This window comes from Rhinopithecus roxellana, chromosome 21 (genome assembly GCF_007565055.1).
Source record: "Rhinopithecus roxellana isolate Shanxi Qingling chromosome 21, ASM756505v1, whole genome shotgun sequence".
In the NCBI taxonomy this organism is placed as follows: Eukaryota; Metazoa; Chordata; class Mammalia; order Primates; family Cercopithecidae; genus Rhinopithecus; species Rhinopithecus roxellana.
The window spans coordinates 11998008-12013303 of NC_044569.1; the positions used below are offsets into that span (position 1 = coordinate 11998008).

At 38.8% G+C, this 15296-nt stretch overlaps 1 protein-coding gene across 7 annotated transcripts in view; it reads left to right on the plus strand.

Moving 5' to 3' along the window:
- The window catches only part of L3MBTL4 (L3MBTL histone methyl-lysine binding protein 4), a 430288-nt gene that overhangs the window by 94026 nt on the left and 320966 nt on the right, over window positions 1-15296 (plus strand). For all 7 annotated transcript variants that reach the window (XR_004055732.1, XM_030926198.1, XM_010373395.1 and 4 more), the window contains exons 2-3: window positions 11239-11297; window positions 11638-11740. Coding sequence is in view for 6 of the 7 variants with exons in the window: in XM_030926198.1 (XP_030782058.1) it covers window positions 11669-11740 (72 nt within the window). In the remaining variant the exon portion in view is untranslated. The remainder of the gene's footprint in view (window positions 1-11238; window positions 11298-11637; window positions 11741-15296) is intronic.

The window sequence follows — 15296 nt, forward strand, 5'->3', positions numbered from 1 at the left end:
GAATGAAAACATGATACTAATTTTCCTCCCCAAATGCTATACTGAATTTTTTGTATATGCTTCTTCAAAAAAACTTTACTGTATAAGTAAAGAGGTAGTTTACTTTATATATACTACTTATATAGTTTACCATATATATCTAAGGTGCATATTGAGGGCTTTTGCTTGATTTTGTATTTTAAAAAATGGTAGTATAAAGCTGGGCATGGTGACATGTACCTGTAATCTCAGTTACTGGGGAGGCTGAGTCAGGAGGATCACTTGAGCACAGGAGTTTGAGTTTAGCCTGGGCAACATAGCAAGATCCCATCTCAACAAAAGTAGTATATAGTCTTCTGGCTTGCTTTGCTCATTCAACATTATTGATAATATTTATATTCTCACATATGTAGTTGCAGTTGATTTATTTTCATTGTATAATGTTATATTGTCTGAATATGCCACAGTTTATTTTCTCAGATTCCTGTTGATAGTTGTTCAGATTGTTTTCATTTTTTTCCCATTAACATGAACTTATCTCTTAATTTTATGTAATTGCTGGAGCCATGGGGTCATGGAATTTGCTGGAATTATCTTCAACTTTCAAGTTCATGCTGAGTTGCTTTTTATGGGTTGCAACATTTAATCTTCTTCCAGCAGAGTGTGAGAGTTGTCATAGCTCCTCAACCTTGCCAACATCTAGTAGTGACAGACTTCTTAATTTTTGTCACTCTAGTGGGGATGAATTGGTAGCTCATTGTGGTTTCTTTCTTCATTTCCCTGATCACTAATGAGGTTAAGCAACTTTTCATAAATTTCTGTGTGAAGTGCATATTCAAAGCTTTGCCCTTTTTTGTATGGATTGTTCTATCTGTCCACTATTGCTATAAAAATACTTCAAAATTCAATGTCTTGACACATTAGTAGATCTTTAGGCCACTCATGTTTGGGCTCATCTACGCTGGGCTTGACTGCATGGTTTTATAAAAGACTTCATTTCAGGCTCAGGTGCATTCTACCTGTGTTTGTTCTGGGAGCCCACTCTAAAGGAGCAGAGGCTAACTAAAGCATGATCTTTTAATGGCAAGTAACTGCAGTGTCATGAGCTGAAAACAAGCTGCACACACACATTTTAAGCCTCAGCTTGCCCTGCATCTGCTATCGGTCAAAGCAAGTCATAGTACAAGCCTGAGTTGAGTGCCTTTGGTCCAACAAGGACTAAGGAGCCTCAGCTCCTGTGACTTTGCAAGGCTCAGCCCCTGTGGCTGCTCTCGGGGGCTGGCACTGAGTTCCTGCAGCTTTTCCAGGAGCATGGTGCAAGGTGTCGGTTGCTCTACCATTCCAGGGTCTGGAGGGCAGTGGCCTTCTTCTTACAACTCCACTAGTCAGTGTTTCAGTGAGGACTCTGTGTGAGGGCTCCAACCCCACATTTCCCCTCTGCACTGCCCTAGCAGAGGTTTTCCATGAGCACTCTGTCACTGCAGCAGGCTTCTGCCTGAACGTCTAGGCTTTTCCATACATTGTCTGAAATCTAGGCAGAGGCTCCCAAGCCTCAACTCTGTGCACCTGTGGGCTTAATACCATGTGGAAGCTGCCTGTACCTGCTGAAGTAGTGGCACAAGCTGTATATGAGCCCCTTAGAGCCATGGCTGGAGCTGGAGTGGCTGGGATGCAGGGAGCAGTGTCCCGAGGCTGCACAGGGCAGCAGAGGCCCCTGGGTGTGACCTACAAAACCATTCTTCCCTCCTTGGCCTCCAGACCTGTGATGGGAGGGGCTACCACAAATATCTCTGAAATGCTTTCAGGGCCTTTACCCTATTGTCTTAGCTATTACGACTTGGCTCCTCTTTACTATGCAAATTTCTATAGCCTGCTTGAATTCTTTCCATGAATATGGTCTTTCCTTTTCTACCACATGGCCAGGCTGCAAATTTTCCAAACTTTTACACTCTGCTTCCTTTTTAAATATAACTTGCAATTTCAGGTCATTTCTTTGCTCACATGTATGAGCATAGGCTGTTATATGAGCCTAGGCGGTTAGAAGCAGCCAGGCGACTTCTTGAAGGCTTTGCTGCTTAGGAATTTCTTCCACCAGATACCCTAAGTCATACGTCAAGTTCAAAGTTCCCGAGATCCTTAAGGCAAGGTCACAATGCAGCAAAGCTCTTTGCTAGTGCTTAATAAAGTGACCTTTGCTTCAGTTCCCAATAACTTCATTTCCATCTGAGATCTCCTCAGTTTGTACTTCACTGTCCATATCACTATCAGCATTTTTGTCACAACCATTCAAGAAGTCTCTAGGAAGTTCCAAACTTTCCTTCATCTTCTTGTCTTCTTCTGAGCCCCCTAGACTCTTCCAACGTCTGTTGTTATCCAGTTCCAAAGCTGTTTCCACATTTTCAGGTATCTCTATAGCAATGCTCCACTCCTTGGTATCAATTTTCTGCATTAGTTCATTCTCGCATTGCTATAAAGAAATACCTGAGACTGGGTAATTTATTAAGAAAAGAAGTTTAATTGGCTCATGGTTCTGCAGTCTGCACAGGAAGCATGGTGGCTTCAACTTCTGGGGAGGCCTCAGGAAACTTACTGTCATGGCGGAAAACAGAGGAGAAGCAGGCATTACTCACATGGCTGGAGCAGGAGGAAGAGAGAGAAGGGGGAGGTGCTACACACTTTTAAACAATCATATCTCATGAGAACTCACTCACTGTTGCCAAGACAATACCAAGGGGGAATTCTGCCCTCATGATCCAATCACCTCCCACCAGGCCCCACCTCCAACACTCAGGATTACAATTCAACATGAGATTTGGACAGGAACACAGATCCAAATCATATTAACTGGAGTCACCCTGTTATCAAATACTAGATCTTATTCTTTCTAACTATTTTTTGGTACCCATTTACCATCCTCAGTTCTGCATCACCCACCACTACCCTTCCCAGCCTCTGGTAACTGTAACTCAGTTCCACCCATATTGTTGCAAATGACAGGATCTCACTTTTTATGGCGGAATAATACTCCATCATGTATATGTACCTCATTTTCTTTATTCATTCATCTGTTCATGGACACTTAGGTTGCTTCCAAGTCTTGGCCCTTATGAGTGGTGGTTCAGTAAACATGGGAGTGCAGATATCGCTTTGATATACTGGTTTATTTTTTTTTCCTTCCCTCTCTTCCTTCCTTCCTTCCTTCCTTCCTTCCTTCCTTCCTTCCTTCTTTCCTTCCTTCCTTCCTTCCTCCCTTCCTCCTTCCCTCCCTCCCTCCCTCCCTCCATTCTCTCTTCCTTCCCTTCCCTTCCCTTCCCCTTTCCCTTTCCCTTTCCCTTTCCCTTTCCTTTCTTTTTCTTTCCTCTCTTTCTCTTTCTTTTCTTTTTCCGAGACAGGGTCTCACTCTGTCACCCAGACTGGAGAGCAGTGCCATGATCCTGGCTCACTGAAGCCTTGCCCTGCAATGCTCATGCAATCCTCACACCTCAGTATCTCATGTGCTGCCATGCCTGGCTAATTTTTTTTAAATTTGTATATATGAGGTTTCACTTGTTGCCCACACTGGTCTTGAACTGCTAGGTTCAAGCAGTTCTCCTGCCTATGCCTCCCAAAGTTCTGGTATTACAGATGTGAGCCACCATGCCCATCTGTATTTCCTTTCCTTTCATAAAAAATATTTGTATTACAATAGCTTTTAGTTTTTGATTACCTGGATAAATTGTATAGTGATATTGATCTCAGTTTTCTTTTCCTTTATTTATTTTGTTTTGATATGCCCTTTCCTGGTTTTGGTATCAGTGTTACTGGCTTCCTAGAATGAGTTAGGAAGGATTTCCTCTTTCTCAGTCTTTCAGAATAGTTTCAGTGGGATTGGCACCAGTTCTTCAAACATCTGGTAAAATTCAGCTGTGAGTTCATCTGGCTCTGTGCTTTTTTTTTGTTGACATTTTAAATATTACTGATTCAAACTCATTGCTTGTTATTGGTCTGTTCAGGGTTTCTATTTCTTCCTGATTTAATCTAGGAGGTTGTATGTTTCTAGGAATTTATCCGTTTCCTCTAGATTTTCTAGTTTGTGTGCACAGAGGTGTTAATATAGTCTCAAATGATTTTATATATTTCTATGGTTTTTGTTGTAATATTTTCATTTCTAATTGAGTTTATTTGAATCTTTTCCTTTTTATGGTTAGTATTGCTAATAATGGTCTATCAATTTCGTTCATATTTTCAAAGAAGCAGCTTTTTGTTTCATTGACTTTTTTTTGCTGTTGTTGTCTCAGTTTCACTTAGTTCTGCTCTGATGTTTGTCGTTCCTTTTCTTCTGCTAGCTTTGGGTTTAGTTCTTCTTTCTGTAGTTCTTTGAGGTGTGACATTAGGTTGTCAATTTGTGAACTTTCAGACTTTCTTATGGGCATTAATGTTGTAAACTATACTCTTAGCATTACTTTTGCTATATCCCAGAGGTTTTAATAATCTGTGTCACTATGGTCACTCATGTCAAAGAATTTTTAAATCTCCATCTTGGTTTCATTGTTAACCCCAATATAATTCATGGGCAGATTGTTTAATTTCCATGTATCTATATAGTTTTGAGGGTTCTTTTTTGAGTTCATTTCCAATTTTATTCTACTGTGGTCTGAGAAGATACTTAATATGATTTTAGTATTTTAAAATGTATCAAGACTTGTTTTGTGGCCTATTCTATGGTCTATCTTGGAGAATGCTCCATATGCTGAGGAGAAGAATGTATATTCTGCAGTTCTTTGGTAGAATGTTCTATAAATATATGTTAGGTTCATTTGTTCTGGCATGTAGTTTAATTCCATTGCTTCCTTGTTGACCTTCTGTCTCGATGATCTGTCTAGTGCTGTCAGTGGAGTGTTGAAGTCCCCCAGTATTATTCTGTTGCTGTTCTATCTCATTTTTCAGATCTGGTAGTAATTGTTTTATGAATCTGGGAGCTCCAGAGTTAGGTTCATATAAATTTAGGATTGTAATATCCTCTTGTTGGATTGATCCTTTTATTATTATATAATGACCTTCTTTGTCTTTTTTTTTTTTTACTATTGTTGTTTGAAATTCTGTTTTATCTGACATAAGGATAGCAACTCCTGCTAGCTTTTGGTTTCCATTTGTGTGGAATATCTTTTTTCACCCCTTTACCTTGAATTTATATGAATTTTTATGTATTAAGTGGGTTTCTTGAATAAGATATTTGGTTTATGATTTGGTTTATGAGTTTTATAGGCCCTGTGAGTTTTATGCTTTCAAGAGATTCTATACTAGTGCATATTGAGCTTCTGTTTGAAGATTTATAACTCCTTTTAACATTTCTCATAAGGCTGATCTGGTAATGACAAACTCCCTCGGCATTTGTTGGTCTGAAAATTGCTTTATTTCTCCTTCATTTATGAAACTTAGTTTTGCTGGATACAGTATTCTTGGCTCTCAGTTATTCTGTTTAAGGAGGCTAAAATAAAATCCCAATTCCTTCTGGCTTTTCAGATTTCTGCCAAGAAGACTGCTGTTAGTTTGATAAATTTTTCTTTATATGTTACCTGTTGCATTCTGTCTCATTGCTCTTAGAATTCTTTCCTTCATGTTGATTAGATAGCTTGATGACTATATACCTTGGTGATGTTCTTTCTGCAGTGAGTCTCCCAGGAATTTTTTGAGCTTCTTGTGTCTGGACATCTAAATCTCTAGCAGGACCAGGGATGTATTCCTCTGTTATTCCATCAAATAATTTTTCTAAACATTTTGTTTTATCTTCTCCTTCAGGAACACCAGTTATTTTTAGAATTACATAATCCCAAATTCCTTGGAGAGTTTGTTAATTCCTTTTGATTTATTTTTTAAATTTTTGTCTGATTGGGTGAACAAAAGCCTTATCTTCGAGCTCTGAAATTTTTTCTTTTACTTGGTCTAGTCTGTTGTTAAAACTTTCCACTGCATTTTTTAACTCCCTAAGTGTGTCTTTCATTTCCAGATGTTCTGATTGGTTTTTCTTTAAAATATCTGTCTTTGTATAACATTTTTCATTTATATCTTGAATTGTTTTTTTCATTTCTTTATGTTGGTTTTCACCTTTTCTGGTATCTGCTTGAGTAGCTCAGTAATCAGCCTTTTGAGTTTTTTATGTGGTATTTCAGAAGGATGTGACTTTCATGTTAATAGTTCATTATAGCCTAATTTGGCTCTTGGTGCTTTTAGTGCTCAGTAATTTGTATGGGTTCCTTGGTTTTAGTGAATCTTTGTATTGTGGCTTTCCCAGATGCCTGTTGTAGCACCAATGTGGTCAGTGTGTGAACAAGTTCAGCGTCTCCTATGGGGTTGGAATGGCAGAGAGCTCTTGAAGCTTATCTTGTTTCCCCACAGTGTGTATGTATGTATGTACATATGTATGTATTTTGTCCCAGTATTTTATTTATTTACTGGGTTGAATAGTTAAAGCTTCAGGCCAGTAGGGAAAGTATCCCTGGGTAGAAACTGGTTTTGGCTAAAGCAGGTGGGTAAATGCAATACCCAATAGTGGGCAGATGTCCCAGCCTTGATCGAGGTGGCTGGGGGAGCTTTCAGTGAAAAACACTGAGGTCTTATCGGGGGAAGGGTAGGAGCCACCTTATTTCTTCTGCTAGGCCAGCAGGAAAGTGATCCAACTCCCAGATGCACTCCTGACTCAATGTTCCAGCTATTCATATGAGACAGGCACCTGTTTTCAAGTCTAGGAATGTTGATGTTCCAAGTATAGAGGAATTGTGACTCCACTTCTTGTGCAAGCCTGAATCTGAAGGGCACTCCTACTGTGAGGATGCTGTCACCCTAAAGTGTTCCAGAAAGGCTGTCAATAGATACACTCATGTCAAGCTCTTATAGGAGAAGCCCCAGCTGTGTTTGCAGTAATGGATAAGAGAGAAAAGAAGTCTCCTTCTCCAAGACCCTTCATGAGCACCAGCATTGCACTCATGCCTCTGCTGAAAGAAACTTCTCATGAGCGGAATGTTCTGGGACTTAAGGCCTGGTATCCAGACTCTTTTGTCTCATGGGGTGTTTCCTTGATGTGGTGTACTTCCCCTTCCCCTAGAAGTTGGAGTTGCTGAGAGCCAGACCACTGTTAACACTGCTATTCCTCTGAGTAGCCACCCCATGGGGCTGCCACATTTCAGGCTGGTGCTGATGATTATCTGCAAGGGGTCCAGTGATGTGACCTGTCCTTATGTCTCCCAGCAGTGGGTGCCAGCACTAGCTCTGATGGGGGTGGCAGGGGAGTGACATAGACTCAGTGAGAGTAATGTAACTGTTTAGAAAATTCTGAGTTTCAGTCAACCTCTGTGATACCCTTTGGACCCTGAATCTTGGGACTTACTGTGCTAGTCTCATAAAGTATTATGTAAGACTTATGGGTGCAGAATTAATACATAATTAACTATCAGTATTTTAAGATTCCAAAATAGGTAATAAAGGCAAAATTTTAAAAAAATGAGAGCAGGTGGCTGCCATGACATAAGTAAAGTGACAATATAGAGCCACTACGCAGATAGGCTCCACATGAGGGCCAGTGGTTCCCACAGGAAGTTTGTTGTCAGTTTCTGCCTTAAATCATTGTATGTAGCAGGGCTTTGTCTAGTGTACTGAGTGGCTAAGTTTCAGATAACTAAACTTATAATATAGTTACAAAAGCTACAGCATCGTATGGTGTTCAAAGATGGACCCCAGAATTCTACTGTCTGGCTACTTGTCTGTTATATAACCTTGGACAAGTTACTTAACCCCTTGGTGTTTCCTCTTCCGTGAAATGAGGGTGACAGTGGTACATATATTGTTGGGCTGTCATAAGTATTAATTGAAAGTGTATGTGTAGAGGGCTGATAGCTATGCCTGGTACATTAGTAGTCAAGTAATGTTAGCTATTATTAATGCCATTAAGAAGGATCAATAATTCACACATAAGTTATCAAAATTCATTCACTTGTAATCATTTATTAATTTATTCAAACATTATGTATTATTAACATCAAGTATCAACCAGATGAATAAATTCTAGGCTCGCAATATCTTTGAAATAGTGGGAAATCAGTACAGTGATCAGAAATTTGTATTCGATATTTTGGTGATACACTCATTTAAGATATGCGCAGTGTCCTAGAACCACCAGAAATGTTCTTTCACCGTGCATGTTGTTAGACCTATTGTCCCTCCTGTGAACATCCAGGCCACTCTGTAATTTTTTAATGGCATGTATTACATTTCTTATTAATTTATGTATGTTTCTTACCCATATGGTACCATATGATTTATTGTTTAAACTGGGATATTTTGGGGAGTGAAAGCAGTGCTGTTAATCCTTATGCCAGGATGAGTGGCAGAAGGCAGACGTACCTTGGGTTATCCAGGACATATGGCTGCTATACTTATCTCCCTTTAGAGGGTGTGTGATTAATCGGCTTCATATTCCTCAAGGTACCTGTAACTATACTGATGATTAATAGATGATCAATAAAATGTTTTTGAAAGAATTAACAGATAGCACCTGGACATAGACAGATAGTGAATTATTTTGTTATTTATAGACTCCTTCCATTTGAAGTATTCAGATGCTTCCTAAGTATCAATCTAATTTATCTCCTTAGTATTTGGCAACATGCAGACAGAGAATTCCACTATGAAGGGAAATTAAACTCATTTAGAGGATTAAATTGAAAAATTAGTACACTATTTTCAATTTTTACACAGAAATACAAAACATTTATATGTAGTTATCTATGTTGTTTTTTTAAAATCTAAAACACTATTTAGAAGCTTCTCTAATTAAAATCACTGAACATCACCTTGTCTATGGTAGGTGGTGCTTGGGCATTGTCACAAAGCCAGGGGACACTGAGCAAAGCTCAGTGTAGTTGGTACATGCCTTTACTTACCCTGGATAATGTGTTTCTTTGATGTGTTTTATAATTTGATATTATTCTCTTTTTTTACTCCAAAAACTTTATCTATATTTTCAAAGCTCAGCAAGGAGACGTGGCTGATGTGACATTTGGGGCTTCCTGGGAGCAGGCCATATATCATGGACAATCAGAGTAATCCATGTATTTTGATACCATGCCAAGGACATCAAGTTAGGTTTATTTCAAAAGAAATGGCCTATTCGGTTGGGTAGAATATGTTCTTTGCATTGGCATTATAAAGGATTATACAAAATCTCTCTTTAAGCCTGTTTTTCTCTGTGTTAGACTATCTATCTATCATCTATCTGTCTGTCTATTTATCTATCTATCCATCCATCTGTCGTCCGTATGTCATTCGTCTCCCATGTATTTAATGGTATCTTGTATTTGATTCCCTTTTTGTCTAGCAGCAAAATCTCGCATGGATTGTTTGGTGACTTTTATATTTTTGCTTTATTATTTCTAAATCCAGAGGAAATTCATTATTACCAAATTGTATGTTGAAATTTCTCCTCAAAGTATAAAAACTTTCATTTTTTCCCCCGATATAAAATAATGTGAATTCAGGCTTTCTTGTTGTTTTAAACAAATCAAGGTTATTGAGATAACTGCCAGAGATTAGCAAGGCAGATCATTTTGATGGTGAGGAGAAAAATGTCAGTAGCCAGATGATTTCAGTTTGACAAGCTGTAGGGTATTATTCGTTGTGAAAGGCAGGACAGCCTTGGCAGTGCTTGTGTCTTGTGCAATAATACTTTGCTACAGGCATCAAGTCTATGCTGTTCATTTGCATAGATGTTCAGAGAATTACCAGAAGCTAGGCATGAAAAATTGTATTTACAATCTTCAAAATGAATGTAATGTTATTGAATTTAGTATATAAGTGCCTGTCTTAAGAACATAAATATCATCTGACTAGAAGCAAAAGGATATGTGGAAAGGAAGTTTTTTTTTTGTTTGTTTATTTTTTGTTTTGTATATTAAAGAAAAAGGGAAAGGAATTAATTTTGAGGACTGTGCTCACTCTAGTCATACAGCATTATAAAAGATAATATCTGGATCAAGAACTAATATGCACTGGATTTAAGGGCTTGAGGCCTCTCTGTAATTCAGAGAGACATGTTTATGTAGTTGAAGTCAATAAACACATATTGAGAGACTGCTGTGAGCCAGGTAATACCTAGACAGTGGAAAATAAGAACCAGTAATTCACAGTCCTTGTCATCAGGATGCTTACAGGCTCAGAAAGGGAGGCATATCTGCAAACAAAAACCACAATAAAGGTATGCACAAGAAATGCAATATAGAAAAGACACACTTGGTTTACTTGGAGCAGGAGGTAGGCAAGGAAGACCTTCTTGAAAGCTGTGAAGTCTCTTTTAGTGGGGTCAGAAAGGACGAGTTAGAATTAGATAAGTTGAAAAAGGGAGGGCAGGCAATGGGGAAGGTGTTCAGAGGTTGAGGGACCAGCAGAAGTATGGAGTGGAGAAGCAGCAGGAACCTTGCTTTGCAAAGAACTTTAAGACCTTTGGATTGACTGCAACATAAAATTGGAATGATCAGAGTTAATAGGAGTAGAGGAAGAAGGTAAATTCAATAAATGTTTTGAAAATTAAAAATCAACAAAACCTGATGGCAAAATGTACGGTGTGATATAAAGGATGAAATGATGGCAACTTCTAGTTCTCTGGCTCAGACATTAGCCCAGAAGGTAGTATTGTTTGAATGAGAAAAAGATGGATTTTCTCCTGGGATGATGCAGGCCATGACAGGTGAACTGTGGGTGTAGAGCCCACGGTGGATTTCAGCCTCCACTTGCCCCTTGGGTTGGTGCTCTTGGGTCGTGTACAGTCTGAACAACCGTAAGAGGAAGCTCTGGGCAAATGGGTGGCCAGTTATCAGTGCAAAGAGGAGGAGAACCTAGAACTGGGAGGCAGTGTGGAGGGAGATGAGCTCGGTTGCAAATATGTTACATTTGCCATATTTGGAGTGTCATTGTTCAGGTGGAAATGTCAATGAAGAAGTTGGATGTGTCTTTGTAAAGCACTGGAGACTATAGATGATTTAGGGCTATTAAAAGTTTTAAAAAATTATATTTCAATTGTTAACATTATTTCAAAGTGAATGACTTTTGAATTGTAGCTCCAGTGGAACTCATTTGGTATTGGTGGTTGGTTCTCCAAAATGGTTGACCTGCCCTATAAAAAAATTCGTTTCAAATAACTTTTCAAAGAATGTCTACCACTGTTTATGAATATACAGAAGAAGGGTCACGATGAATTGGATTGGTGAAATTTTTTCTTATTTTCTGTTTCAGATTGTTGTGCTATGCCTTGTATGACTAAGACCTCTTACCAAGAATACCTGTCAGACCATGTGAGTACAGAACCTGTGCAGTTTGATTGCACTGAATCCTAATTGGTTAGGTCAGCTAAGCAAAAAAGCAAACATTTTATTCCAGATAGGACCAAAAGCAACAATATCTATTTTCCCCATTATATAAATTCTAGATGAGGTAGAAAACGCATTTCCTCCCCCTTGTCTTATTATTATGTTAAAGACTATAAAACCAATTGCAAAATTTTTGTCAACTTATCAGGTTATTTATAGCAACCAATTAGGAGAAGTATAATTGAAAGCATTTTCTTGTTTGCTTCTGTAATTCTAAAGGGGTCACGCCCCCATCCCCAACTTCTTATGTGACCCTGTTTTACAGAAAACCACTGCCAAGGAGTGCAGGGGTGGCAATGAAACAGCCCAACAGGAAAAGGAAGCTTCATATGGATTCTAAAGAGCGTTTGGATCAGGACGGACGCTTGGTAAGATGTCACTCCCCGGACCCTTCCTCACCGTGTGTGCTCGCTACCAAAATGCACCAGGGAGTAGTAGAGTTCGCATAACCACACTGAGGGGCTTTTCAGTCACTGGAAACGATGTGGCTTCTGCTTGACTTTTATGTGTAGTGGTATAGAATATAAGTGTTATTAAAGTCTGATATATTTTAAAAGGTGATCTTAATTTTAAAGGTGAAAGGAGACCTTTTCTTTCACAAAGATGGAGGTAATCAATCATTCTCAAGTAAGAGAACGGAGGCTGTAAACTGCAGGGGGTTGTATTAGGGTTCTCCAGAGAAACAGGACCCCCTAGGATGAGCGTATGTGTATATGTGTGTGATTTTTTTGTGTGTTTGTGTCCACACACACACACACAGCGAGAGAGAGCTAGCAAGCGAGAGAGAGTGAGAGGGAGACTTATGTTAAAAAGAGGAATTTATTGAGGCGCGTCGTGGGGGCTGACATGTCTGAAATATGCAGGGCAGCCTGGCAGGTTGGAGACCCAGGGAAGAGTTGGTGCTGCAGTCTTGAGTCCAGGTCAGTCTGCAGGCAGAATTCCTTCTTCCTCGGGGCACCTGTTTTTTCTCTTAATGCCTTCAACTGATTAAATGAGACCCACCCGCATTACAGGGTGATCTGCTTTGTTCGAAGCCTGCTGATTTGAATGTTAATCATATCTAAAACCATACCTTCACAGCAACATCTAGACACTTAGAAGGTATAATGTTCACTATGCCTGTAGTCACCGTGCCTGTTCTGTTTCCTTATGACAGCTTAATGTATTCCTGCAAATTTAAAAGTTAGCAGAATGACCAGAAGACCTCCATGGTGACCATTTTTGGGGATGGTGGGCCATTACAGCATTCTCATCTGTGACGCTTCATTGGCTCTTAGCATTTATTTGGATGTAGATTTTGGGGTCTTCATGTGGTTTGTGGTTATACATTTACACATTGCAGTTGCTGAAGTGACATCGTGTAATACATTTTCTTTTTGTTCAGTTCCGGGTTGGGTGTGGTTTGATGAACTCCAGACATTAAATGAGACATCTCAAGGAATGATCTGGTTTGAGGTTGGTTTCAAGGTGTTCAGAATAGGTCTATGTCAAACTCTGGAGCCATTCCCTCAGGATTAGCCTCACTGGGCAATAGGGTGATTAACACTGGGCCAGGGGCCAGTTCCCTGAGTCCAGATTGCTTGCTTTTCTTAGATCAGTTCCAGGAGAGTTTAGAGCTCTAAATGTATAAGGGAAGAACTTGCTATTTAAGAGGTGTCTTGGGCCAGACTTGAGCAGGCCTGCATCTGTCTTGGCTTAGGTGAAGATGCCGTTGTTAGTGTTCTGCTGTGTCGTGTCCTCTGAGGAATGAGAGCATGAGACTCAGGATTTGATGTGTTCAGAGTTATTCTGGGTACTTCTCCACATGTGGTCCCTGGACCAGCAGCATCAGCATCACCTGGAGGTTTGTTGGAAATGCAGATTCCTTGGCCCCAGTCCAGATCTTCTGAATCAGCTACTTTAGGGGTGGGGCCCAGCAATCTGTTTTAACAATCCAGGTGATTCTGATGCCCACTCATGTTTGAGAACCATTGTCCTAGGGAAGTGGCCAGATGCATCTTACCTGCTAGTCATGTTACAGTTAATCAATATTTTTCTTAAATTTTTTTGTTTAACATTTGAGACCACCTTCCCCCATCCACACATATTTTATATTAATTGTCAGTATCATTTCTCTTTAAGCTGCTGAGATTGTTACCACCCTATCTTAGTACTCTACAATCTGAGTATTTAAACTTTTGCCTCTTCTGCATTAACAAAAATCCCAATTTCCTCTTAAAGACCAACTCAGTTTCTAACTTGTTTACTGTTATTTCTACCCCACATTGGAATTTTCCCCTTATTGGACTCCAGCAGTTCTTAACACTGAGATACGCTTTCAGTGCAGGGCTTGTATAGCTAGATTTTCAAAAATATCTGTTAAATGATGTTCCTGGTGCTTAATGACATCTCCATGCAAATGAATTTTTTCAATCATTAGTAACAAAATAATATTTTAAAGGGCCATATTCTTAGTTTACCTTTTGAGATGTTTGGGACATATTATTTTAAAGCATGTTCACATATCATTGAAAAGATGCACATTTAGTCCATGTTGCACTGTCAGTTTGGGGCTCATTGCCAGTAACAATGTTCGTTTTCATTAGTCAAATTTAACAGTTTAATACAGTAGGCTGTATTCACACCTGGGGCTGCATTCACTGTGGAAAGAAGGGTTGAGTCACGCTTGAATTTTGCTAGACTCCTTGACATATTGGTAACATCCTGTATTTTGTGTGTTACCCTTCTGATTTACAAGTGACATTTCTAGTCAACTAAGTAATATCCCATTGGCAGATCATGCACATAAAACATCAAGCAAATGTACAGTTGGGTGTTTCTGAACATTTTCTTCTGAGATAGTAATTTCATACCTTGGATATCTAATAATTTTAGATGATAATATTAATATCTGTCAATGAATATTTCTAGACTAATATTTTCTATGTATTTCTAGATAGAATTAAAAAAATATTTTCTAATGCTTTTCAGAACATAGGCATATGGTTAAAAAATCAAACAGTACAGACAGGCAGTAAAGTAAGAATTAAATTATCTATCGTATCCCCTCACACATACCCTAAACCCCTAAATATTTTCCTAACCATGTGACCATTGTGTACAGTTTCTCGTATGTCTACATAGAAAAGAAAAAAACAACAGCTAAAAATTCCAAACCTTTTATGCACCTATACACATACATACACACATCCCAGATGCACTCACATTCTGCTTGTTGTTTTGCATCTTGCTTTTTTTTGCACTTAATTATGAATGTTTTGGAGATACAGGTTTTATTCTTTTCAGTGCTACATAGTATTTCATTTTATGAATGTGCCATAATTTATTTTAACAGTGCCCTACTGTGAACATTTAGATTATTTTAATTTCTGTGGTGATACACCATGTTATATCCAATGTTCTTATTCATATATCCTTTTTATATATGAATGCTTTTGCAGTTCATTCATAAGTACTATCTTAGCAGTGAAATGATTGTACCAAAGGGTGTGCTCGTTTACAATGTTGATAAACCACTCCATATCATCCTCCAAAGAGATTGCCCTAGTGCATCTTCTCCCTAACACTTCTGAGAGAGTGCCTCTTTTCCTTGGAATTTATTTTATGTTTTACATCTTTATTTCTACCATATGGGTAAACCTCTGTTTATGATCTGGTCCCTGTAGTGCTGCTGCAGACTTGAAGAGGGTTTTTCTCTGTCCTTTTAGACTCCTTGACATATTTTGTATTTTCACAACTTCTAACACAAAGATAAGTGTCATTTTTGGTGCCCTTTGCTAGCTTTTTCTGCTCACCAGCTTGCTTTAGAATTGACTAGCAAAGTGTAGGCATATGGTGATTGGGGAAATGAAGTATTTTTTTTCAGGGTTATTTCATTGATGTCTAGTGTGTATGTGAGTGTTCTGGGCACAAAACGCCAAAATA